Source organism: Pelodiscus sinensis, chromosome 24, assembly GCF_049634645.1.
Source record: "Pelodiscus sinensis isolate JC-2024 chromosome 24, ASM4963464v1, whole genome shotgun sequence".
Classification (NCBI taxonomy): Eukaryota; Metazoa; Chordata; order Testudines; family Trionychidae; genus Pelodiscus; species Pelodiscus sinensis.
Window position 1 is genome coordinate 12,805,963 of NC_134734.1, and position 11,183 is coordinate 12,817,145.

General features: G+C 52.3%; 1 protein-coding gene across 2 annotated transcripts in view; it reads left to right on the forward strand.

The window, feature by feature from the left end:
- The window catches only part of LOC102445132 (serum amyloid P-component-like), a 33,926-nt gene extending 23,315 nt beyond the window's left edge, over positions 1 to 10,611 (forward strand). The window contains exons 3-5 of one of the 2 annotated variants that reach the window (XM_075907123.1): positions 187 to 2,509; positions 4,035 to 4,390; positions 8,339 to 10,611. In XM_075907123.1, coding sequence (XP_075763238.1) covers positions 4,327 to 4,390; positions 8,339 to 8,946 — 672 coding nt within the window. In that variant the 5' untranslated portion in view covers positions 187 to 2,509; positions 4,035 to 4,326 and the 3' untranslated portion in view covers positions 8,947 to 10,611. Of the gene's footprint in view, positions 1 to 186; positions 2,510 to 3,651; positions 4,391 to 8,338 lie in introns of those variants that run through there. The other variant, XM_075907122.1, reaches the window with a different exon arrangement.
- The last annotated feature ends 572 nt before the right edge of the window (positions 10,612 to 11,183 follow it).

Sequence of the window (11,183 nt, forward strand, 5' to 3'; positions counted from 1 at the left end):
CGCTACCCTCCCCATTGCATAGTTGTGTACTGCCTGGCTGGTAGACACTCTTACACAGCGTGAGCATGTCTACAGCCAGGCAGTATGCAACTACATACTGATATTCATAATAATAACAAACTTACTTAATTAGAAAATAACAGACATTTATATGTCCGGTATTTTCTCAATTTGTTTCCCCGACAGAAAGCTCAAATACCAGACTGTCCAGTTCAATACCGGACACCTGGCAACCCTATCAAAGATAATAATTGTGACCAAAATGACTATAAAGATACTTATGGAAAATACAACACATTTCTTGAAGCAAAGGAGCAAAATAGTCGAGTTGTCTAATAAGTTGCTAACATGGTTCCAGCCAAGAACTAGTAAGGTACCCAGGGATAGCAAAAGAAGCCTGCAGGTGCCAGTATGAAGGAAGAAGCTGTATACTTTTGATTTGCATCACCAGGCCTCCTTTTAATCAGCGCTGAATACCTTAAAATGGCCAACCAATTAAAACAGCAACAAAAAACCCACCTGCCCTAAGAAACCAAATTGTGTGGGACAGGCTCCAAGTTTTCTTTCTAGGCACAAAAATGTTTACAAAAAAATTCTTCCAGTTGGCTGATCACAGAGCGTTAGACTGCCAACAAAGGAGTATGTACAGTTGTGAAATATGGGATTTTGCCACAGGGCAACCACCACCACCAATCTCTCCCAGACACGCAACGTTTGTTAAGTCTGGGCAATCCGTTTCCTTTCCTCCTAGAATGTTTCTCTGTTTAATTTTAATAGAGCACTATCAGAGAGCCAGCCTCTCATTTCCCTGAGCCCGGGTAAAACACGGGTGCTTTCAGACATGGGGACCCCTGACGAGGCAAAGTAAAATCTGATCTATAGCTTTACCTAGCAGTCAGGTGGCATTTAGCTCATGCACTAGAGGCACATGGCTTTAGCACCTAAATTCACCAGTCTAATCCCTCCTGCTAACAACCACGGCCCGTTGGCTTTCCACATGTTTAAGGGAACTAGGCCAGTTTGAACGGTTCATCCCATGTCACAAAATGGTTGCTGTGCAAATCTTTCTTAGCCAATAATTTACACTCAATGCTTCACAAATCCACTGGCCTGCCTCTTAAGCAAGCAGCAAGTTTCTGTCACAGTAGGACAGGGAGAGGAGAGGGGAGTTGTTGTTAAGAGAAGGCTGCACCCTTAGATTTGTCTCAGACAGGTCACCATGATAGTCTGTAACTTTAAAACCAAAGAGCCATCCTGTGGCATCTTAGGCTACGTCTAGACAGACGCTTTTTGTTGGGAAAAGGTTTGCGTTTTGTTGACCCGGTCGGGAACGCTGGCAGCCCTAGGTATGTGGCTGCTCCATTCCTCCAAGAAGCACCCGTGAGCTTGAGTGTTAGGAATACAGGCAGCAGGCATCTAGGCCCTTGCAAAGTAGCTCAGAACCTTGCTTAAATCATGCCGCTTTCCCCTTTCAGCTCGGCCATTACTCTTCCTCCCAGGCCCCAGTCACCATGACACCTCCATTTCCAGAAATTTCTCAGGTCTCTTACCTACTGGCTTGTATTATTTCACACTGTAAAGAAGGGCAACTCAATGCACAGCCCACAGGTGGGATCCTTTGAACATGGCCTCCACAGTGGCGAGGTATCTCGCAGGCAGGGTGAGCACTGAAAGATGCAAGCGGACAGGCTGGCTGGAACAGACGGGTACAGGGGGTTTCTAGCCTCCAGGGAGGAGGTGCCGGGAGCGCTGGGACATTGTGGAAAGTGCTTTGTATTCATGCCCACCAATGAGGCAAAAGGGAGGGATAGCTCAGTGGTTTGAGCATTTGCCTGTTAATCCCATGGTTGTGAGTTTAATCCTTGAGGGGGCCATCTAGGGGCAAAATTGGTCAAGGATGGTACTTAGTCCTGCTGTGAGGGCAGGGGACTGGACTTAATGATCTCTCAAGGTCCCTTCCAGTTCTATTGAGATGGTGTATCTCCATAAAAATATGCAACCACACTTAAGTTGCAGCCCTTGGCATGTGCTGTGACTGTCATTAGGGCCCCCTGGGGCTTCCAAAGTTGTGAGTAGCCCTGCTGTAAGGCATCTAGGGCTGCCACTTGCATAAGGTGTTGGAGAAAAATACATCCCTCAAATGCACAGAAATATACCTGTTGCTTTGCTACAACATGTCTCCAAGCCTATAATCCTGTTGTTTGTCATATTATTTATTGTTCATTTCACGTACCCACTGTCAGGGGGAGAGAACGCTTCACCATGCTGGAAATGGCACGTGCTTGCGCAGGCCTGACAGCTCCAGGAGGGCTGCCTCCGGAGCCGCTTCCCTACGAAAGCTCTGTCAGTCGTCAGTTGTCCCCGGAACCTAGGGCTGCTCCCTTAGCCCCAGGACGTGGTTTCCATGTCCGGCTTTTAAACGCCGCTGCTTCAAATCAACGCTGTGCCTGAGAGGATGGAAGCCTGTACAGCTGGAGCAACAGGAGAGGAAAAGATTACAGTTTAAAATGTAAACAAACAAAAAAGGCAAGAAAGGAGGGGTGGGAACCTGGGGCTGCTCTTTTCAGATAACCAAGGCAGCTGCTTGAGTTTGTGGTTTCCTCCCAGCAAACTCCAGGCTGGGAGCCTGCCTGGCCTTTCTGCGGCACTCTTCAAGAGCTGCTCCGCCCCGGAGGAAGGGGAATGCCACCCCTCCCATAGCACAGGGTCTGTGTCGATGCAAGATCCCCCCCGGGTCCCACAGCAACACAGTGTCAAGACAAGGACTTGCCCTTCCTTGCTCCCTACTTCTCCGTGTGCAAAATGGCACTGGCAGAATCAGGGCTTTTGTTACAGCTGGGGAAGCCAAGGGGCAGACATGCTGGCTAGGGACTCAGCTGAGTGCCTGGGAACTTGGGCTGGTCATGGCAGAGCTTCTTCCAGCCAGGAAACCAGGCTCAGGACATTCCCCTGCCTTGTGACTGACTCATGCCTCGTGCAATGTCACAGCTCAGGACTCTCGATCCCTGGATGTCCACAGAGAGCCTGGAAACACTATCACTCAGAATGGAAAGAGGGTGAAACCCCACTGCTCTAGATCTTCCCTGCCCTACCAGTGTCACTGCCTCCAGGGAGAGTTGAACCTGGGACTATGGGGGGCTTAGCATAGGAGCCTCTACAGCTGGAGCTATAAAGCCAGTTGACGCTCAGCTTAGGCTGTAGAGCTCCGTGGCTCTAATCTCTAGTTGCAAGTGCCACTACATGGGACAGAGATCCACTCTCGGGCTATGTCTACACTTGCAGCTTCCTGTGCAAGAACATCCTGCGCAAGGGTTCTTGTATAAGAAGTCTTGCAAAAGAAAACGTCCGCACTGCCATGTGCGAGCTGTGCTTTTGTGCAAGAGCGCCCAGGGCAGTGTGGACCCTCTCTTGTGCAAGAAAGCTCCGACGGCCATTTTAGCTATAGGGGTTTCTTGCGCAAGAAATCCCTGCCGAGCGACCACACTGCCCTCTTGCACAAGAGCTCGTGCACAAGAGGGCTTACGCCTGATAAAAAAGAGTGCAGCTCTTGCGCAAGCAGCCCTCTCTTACCACGCAATACTGTAAATTTCCTTGCGCAAGAGCAGGTGAGCAGTGTGGGCGCTCGGGGGATCCTTGCGCAAGAACGGCCATACTTGTGCAAGAAGCCGAGAGTGTAGACGTAGCCCCGGTATGTGAGTTACACCAGCAGCAATTCACAGAAACTCGGGCGGCTGGGCTGGGCCTTGTGCAGGCGACCTGTCCCCTTTATGCGTCGCTAGGATGTGGGGGACCAGCTGGGGCTCTTCTGCACAGCTCATGATTTGGGGGTGAGTATCGGAGATGGGGACTGCATTTGTCTCAGCCGTTCAGGTCCTGGCTGTGCTGACAGAGCCGGGGCCTCTTCTCAAGTCAGGCAAGAGCTGAGGCCCAGAGCTTTGGCTCAGAGGTAGGGTTTGGAGGGAAGGGTTTGTTAACTGAGGGGGCAGACTGTGCTCACTCTCTCGCTCTCTCTTTCTGTAACCGTCTCTGTCAAGGGCAGAGCTGACTAGGCAGAGCCCAGCCCTGCACAGGACAAGATTGATAACGGCCCTCATCTCAGGAAAAGCATGAAATCGGCTTGAACAGGCCGTTCCAGACTCCGCCCCCGCGACAGGATTGGTTGGACACGTTTCCTCTCCCACCTCCCCTCAGGGATAAATCAGGTCCCCCACACCTGGAGACTGGCATTGCCTGGGGACAGGTTCCAGGACAGAGCAGCTCTGGCCTTTCACCTTCCTTCTCTGCCCCGCTGACGCGCCCCTCCAGGTTGCTCTGCAGGTGAAAATCATGGGGAAGCTGCAACTTTGGTTCCTTGTCATCGCTGGTATCTCAGGAGCCCTCGCCCAGGAAGGTAGGGCTGAGCTGGGTGCCCAGGGCTGGGTTAGTAAGGATTGCACATTTGGAGACTTGTTGGCTACGTCTACACTGGCGCGTTCTCATACAAAAACTCTTTTGCAGAAGAGTTCTTCTGCAAAAACTCTTCCAGAAGAGAGTGTCTACACTGGCATGTGCTTTTGCACAAGAGATGTGCTTTTGCACAAGAGCATCCATGCCAGTGTGGACACTCTCTTGCACAAGAAAGCTCTAATGGCCATTTTAACCATAGGGCTTTCTTGCACAAGAAATTCATGTTGCCTGTCTACACTGGCCTCTTCTGGAAGAACTCTTGCGCAAGAGGGCTTATTCCTGAATGGGAGCTTCAGAGTTCTTGCGCAAGAAGCCCTGATTTCATACATTAGAACGTCAGTTTACTTACACAAGAACACGTGACCAGTGTAGACAGGCAGCAAGTTTTTGCGCAAGAGTGGCTGCTTTTGCACGAGATCGCGCACAGCCCCTATGTCTTGACTTGGTCAGAGGTGATCTACTAGGGTGGCATTACAGACACAAATGAGAGAAGAGAACAGCACAAGCCTGCCAGGGGCAGGAAAGACCCCCACATTCCATCAGTCACAGGGCAATTGCTGGATGGAGGCCCCGTGCTACGTTAATTAAAGGTCCTGTGAGTTTCTAATTATTACAGACGTTTTTCTAGCGTAAGGCAGCCCTGCCCCGCATCTGCCAGTGGCTAATGGTGAATGAATCAGTTGCTTTGCGCAAAAACTTTGTGGTTGTCTGGGTGCTAATTGCCAGGCGTGTTATTTGCAAACCCAGTAGAGTCACATACACATCTGGCACCCTAAAGAGGCCAATTTTCCAAATGTGAAAACAACCATGAGCTAAATCGACTGGGAGGGAAAAATTAAAAAGAAAAATGTGAGCAATAATTGGGGGTTGTTTAGAGGCTTTTGTTGGCTTCTCAAAAAAAGCCACCGTTGCCAAAAAGACTGAAAGCACCCTGGATAAAAAGGGAAGGGGAAGCAGAAAGGCACAGGTTTTTAGAACGAGAGTGCAGAGGCGAGCTAGGAGCATGATACTAAAGCTGGGGCAGAGTGGTCTGTCTAACGCCCAGTGTGCCAAAATGCTGTAAGAGCCACGGGCATGCTCATCAGGGCCAGGGTGCTACTAAGCCCACTGGTCAAGGGGACCCCGGAGATGCAATGTCAGACTGGCAGGGACCGACCAGTAGAACTTTCTAATGACTTGCTTTTCACAGTTCTGTGCTCCAAGGTGGCCCCAATTCATCCTAGACTAGGATAATCAGCTTGGAGCTCTGCATCTCCAACACAAAGCTGGGCACTTGCAAGCGTTGCCAAGACATACATGAGTTTCTCTGGGGGTATGTCTATACTACCACCCTAGTTCGAACTAGGGTGGTTAATGTAGGCATCCGAAGTTGCAAATGAAGCCCGGGATTTAAATATCCCGGGCTTCATTTGCACCTTCCCGGGCGCCGCCATTTTTAAATGCCCGTTAGCGCAGACTCCGTGCCCGGTACACGGTAGTTCGGAATAGAGAGCCTAATCCGAACTAACTACTCCGTGCCGCGTGTAGCCGCGGGCACGGAGTCCGCGCTAACGGACATTTAAAAATGGCAGCGCCCGGCAAGATGCAAATGAAGCCCGGGATATTTAAATCCCGGGCTTCATCTGCAACTTCGGATGCCTACATTAACCACCCTAGTTCGAACTAGGGTGGTAGTGTAGACATACCCTGGCTCTAAACTTTGGCGCATAGCCTCCCTCTGGGCCAGAGAAGTGATTAGCAAGTGCCCAGTGAGTCAGGGCAGGGAGTATGGCACGGGGGTTTCCAATTGTATTGCAGAGGCAAGTTTATGCCGTGGTCTCTTAGTGGCCCATACGTACAAGAGTTCTGTGTTCTAGGCCTGCCCTTCATATGCTTCTGTGTGTGTTACTACTGAGCCAGACTCTGGTAAGGAGCTGCTTTGGGAAACTTTTCACCCACTGCCTGGGTGTGGTGCAACATTCCTTCAAATTTTTCTGTCTATGTGCAGAATAAATGTTGTTGTGTGCACCAAGGCAAGTGTGGATGTGCACCATCAATAGAAACACATGCTGCCAGCTGCAGGCTGCTGTGGGTGCTCTGCCAACCATCTGGGTGGCATTTGAATATCTCCTGGGTAACCACCCAAATGCACAGCTTACAGGGAACACTGGTGTGGTGTTACAAAACGGTCCCTGTCACAGCTTCCGACCTGTTGCAATTCCTGGCCGTCGGCATTACTTATTGCCCGGGCACAATTTGCTACCTCATGATTCCCCATCTAGCCCCATCACATTCTCTTGCAATGGATGAGGGTCCTGCCTGTCAAAATTGGCTACCCCAGGAGCTCCCTACTGTCAATGTGGGCACAAATAAAGCAAGATGGCAGTGCAGCAGCCTCCTTTGGAAGCTCCACTCAGCGAACAGGTGGTGCCCTGTGAAGAAGCGTGACAATGCTGGAGTGAGTGGCACAGCCAGTGCTGAGACAGGCAGGGCCCCTGGAAGCACGTCACCCCATTTCTCCCCCTCCCTCCCAGCTCCTACCCCTCGTCCCTGCTTTTGCCTTTCTGCTCTTCCCATTGCCTTGCATCCAGCTGTTTGGACAACAACAGAAAGTTTGGTCCCCTCCACAAATTCTGCCCACCCCTCCCCTTTGATCTGCCTCCTTTCTCCTTCCACCAGACCCCTGTTCCCTCCCCCTCTTTATAGCAGGGAGCAGATTCTGATAGCAGGTGAGCTCAACAGCTTCAGCAGATATTTATTTTACCCCACCTCTCTCAGGCTTCTGCCCCTTCTGCTCCTCCCCCACCCAGCTGGGTGCCCCTTTCCTTCAGGGCTGTATCCCAGGGCTTCTTCACTCCCCCAGGTCACCTCTTTGCCCTCACTAAGCCCACTAGGGGTACGTCTAGACTACAGGCTGTCGACAAAGCTTCTGTCGACAAAGAGCATCTAGACTACCTCCAGTTCTGTCGGCAAAGCAAGCCGCTTTGTCGACATGAGAGTGTAGACGCAAAGGACAGGGTAGACACAGTAACGCCTTCTGCCGACAGAACTCTGTCGGCAAAAGGCGTTATTCCTCGTAGAATGAGGTTTACTGCCATCGACAAAACTGCCAGGTTCTGTCGACGTTATGTCAACAGAACTTGGCGGTAGTGTAGACACAGGTATAGTTTTGTCGACAAAAGTCTACTTTTGTCGACAAAACCCTGTGGCAGAGCACCTACCACCACCTGCGGCTGGCAGCATCTGTTTCTATTGGTGGTGCACATCCACACTTTCCTTGGTGCACACAACAACATTTATTCTGCATATAGACACATGACTTCAGGCTTCCACACTGCAGCCCCTCTCTGCCGCCAGCTTCCTGGCTTTATACAACCTTGTCTGCTCCTGCTCAGCTGGGCTCCATCCACAATTGGGACTTGTCCCTCAAGCCTAACTCTCCCTCAGGCGGGTTATCCACTTACTCAGCCCCCTCTGAGACATTAACTCTTTATGGGCTAGTGGGGTGAACACGGCACTGCAGGCAGGTGTTTCTAAACCTCCTGCTTTCTGGGTGACTGGCGGCAGGGATTTGGACAGTGTGGGGGATGGAGGAGGGACTTCTGGGAGTGCTGGCCTACCACTGGTCAAAAAGGGAGTGGCTGGCATGTGTCAATCACTGCACAGCCTGCGCTCTGATTGGCTGGGGGGGGAGGATGAGCCCTATACAGTTGGCACTTTGACATGTGAGGGTTACTGAGTCGAGGGGGGTGGGAGTGGAAGGTCCGGGGGGGGAGGGTTGAGGGCCGAGACCGACAAGTCACAGAGCAGAGCAAGCATTGGAATGAAGAGCAGGGTCTGTAGCAAGGGGGGAGGGGTGACACCTCCGCCCCAGGACCGACACCCCACCCAACACCTCTCTCCTCTCTCCCAGACCTGTATCGAAAGGTGTTCGTTTTCCGGAACGACCCCAATGAGGCCTACGTGGTCGTGAAGCCGGAACCGGAGTGGCCGCTGCAGAACTTCACTGTGTGTCTGAGATCCTATACTGATCTGACCCGGCCGTATGGCCTCTTCTCCTATGCCACTAAAGCCCAGTACAGTGAGATCCTCCTCCTCAAGCCCAAGCCTGGGGAGTACAGACTATATGTAGGGGGGGCATATGTGACCTTCCGAGTCCCAGAGAACCGCATGGAGTGGGAGCACGTCTGTGCCAGCTGGGAGTCCGCCACGGGCATCGTCGAGTTCTGGGTGAACGGGAAGCCCTTACCCCGGAAGGGGCTGCAAAAAGGCTACTCCATTGGTGCCGAGGCTGTGATCATCCTGGGCCAGGAGCAGGACTCCTTCGGGGGCGGATTTGATTTCTACAATTCTTTCATGGGTGAAATGGCTGATGTGTACATGTGGGAACACGGTCTGTCGCCAGGCAAAATGAGGGCTGCCTATCAGTCTCTGACGCTGCCCCCTTGCGCCCTGGGCTGGCGGAACTTGCGGTACGAAATAAAAGGGGATGTGGTGGTGAAGCCCAGACTGAGAGACTGATCGTATGAGCACCGGGCTGCTTCGCGCACCGCGCAGCCCCATGGAACTCCCAGGATGCACCATGGTGTCTCAGAAAGAGGGGAGACGGATGCATCCTGGGATATGTAGACCCAGGTCAACAAGGATGTTTGGAACACCAGAATTACCGCTCGTGTGAGCAGGGCTGGACGGAGGCATGGGCGAGCCAGGCAGCTGCCCGGGGCACCAACCGATGGGGGGCACCTGATGGCAGCTGTAAGGGGCGCGTGGCATCCCTTACAGCTGCCATCAGGTGCCGCGCACCCGGCTCCCGCAGCACCGGCTCACCCGCATCCCCACGGCACTGGCCAGCAATGCCTTTCCCCACATGGTCACGGGGCCCTACACGGCCCGGCGCATGCACCAGCAGCAACAGCCGGGCTGGACTGGGCTGCGCTTGCACCATGCACCCTAGAGGTGGGCCCCAGGCTGCACGCCAGCAGTCGTAGCCGGGCCACGCATGTGTCTTGCGCCCCGGGGGCAAGCCTGCACACCCTAGGGGAACGGGCTCACTCCCCATGGGCAGGCCCGCAGATGTGCCGTGCGCCCAGGGGCAGCACTGCACACCCGTGCCCGGGGCGTCAGAAAACCTCGGGCCGGCCCTGCATGTGAGACACGTGGCTTCCTCCCCTGGGGGCAGGTCCCGGGGTGGGTCAGTGGAATTCAGGATGGGGATGGATGTAGTAAGAAAAAAGCCTGAAACATCAGCCCATAAATCACAGACCTGGTGTGAGGCCTGAAGCCTAGGCAACAATGGTCAAGACTTTGCTAATATAAAGCTACAAGAAAGAGGCAGCTCTAGCTCACAGAATCTGGCAAGAACAGGGCTGATAGTCAGAAACACAGTCTACACTAGGGAATTATTTTGAAATAATCCCCCTTATTTTGAAATAATAAGTGAAGTGTCCACACTACCAAGCCCATTATTTCGAAATAACGGGCTGGTTATTTCAAAATCTGTAGTCTTGCTTTCCTCAGGGACTCTAAATCAAGGTAGCACGTCCACAATAATGGAGCCTGCCTGGGACTAATTTCGAGGCTCCCACCTCATGGGAACATGCTATTTGGACGTTAGGAATTATTAAGAAAGGGATAGAAAATAAGACAAAGAATATCTTCGGGTACGTCTACACTACAGCGTTAATTCAAACTAAGCTAATTCGAACTAACGCGTCTAGAACTAAAAACTAGTTCGAATTAGCATTTTGCTAATTCGAACTAGCATGTCCACATTAAGTGGACCCTGAACCAGGCTTAAGGATGGCCGGAAGCAGTGCCGGCAGGGCATCAGAAGAGGATTTAGAGCATGGAGATGCTGTCTCAGGCTAGCTGAGGGCTGCGCTTAAAGGGTCCCGACCCCCACCCCGGACAGACAGTTCTCAGGGGTGCCCCGCTTGCAAAGCAGTCCTGGCTTGGATTGTCCGGAGTACCCACACTGGGCACATCACAGCACTCAGCCATCAGACCGGCTGCACTTGCCGCAGGCTGCCATCTGGGGAGAGGGGGCAATTGGAGGGCTGCAGGAGAGCTTCCACCCCCAGAAGCCCGCAGAGCCAGCCCAGTCCTCCCCATCGGGGGCTCGTACCCCATTCCTCCCTCACCTCCTTCCACTTACCCTTCCCTAACCCCTTTTCTTGATGTACAAAATAAAGGACAATTGTGTTCAAAAATGGAATCTGTCTTTATTGAACAAAACTGGGGGAGACTAGGAAAAGGAAGTGGGAGAGGGGAAGAGAGAGGGTAGGAGAGGGGAGGGCAACTACAATGATCAGGGGTTGGGAACAGGTCCCATATGAAGAGAGGCTAAAGAGACTGGGACCTCTCAGCTTAGAAAAGAGGAGACGGAGGGGGGACAGGATAGAGGTCTCTAAAAGCAGGAGTTGGGTGGAGAGGGTGCATACAGAAAAGTTCTTCATTAGTTCCCATAAAGAAGGACTAGAGGACACCAAAGGAAAGGAATGGGTAGCAGGCTTCAAACTAGTAAGAGAAAGTTGTTCTTCACAAAGCAAAGAGTCAACCTGTGGAACTCCTTGCTGCAGGAGGCTCTGAAGGCTAGAACTAGAACAGAGTTTAAAGGGACGTGAGATCAAGTCATGGAGGTTGGGTCCATGGAGTGCTATTAGCCAGGGGGTAGGAGTGGTGTCCCTGCCCAAGGTTTGTGGAAGGCTGGAGAGGGATGGCACGAGACAAATGGCTTGGTCACTGTCTTTGGTCCATCC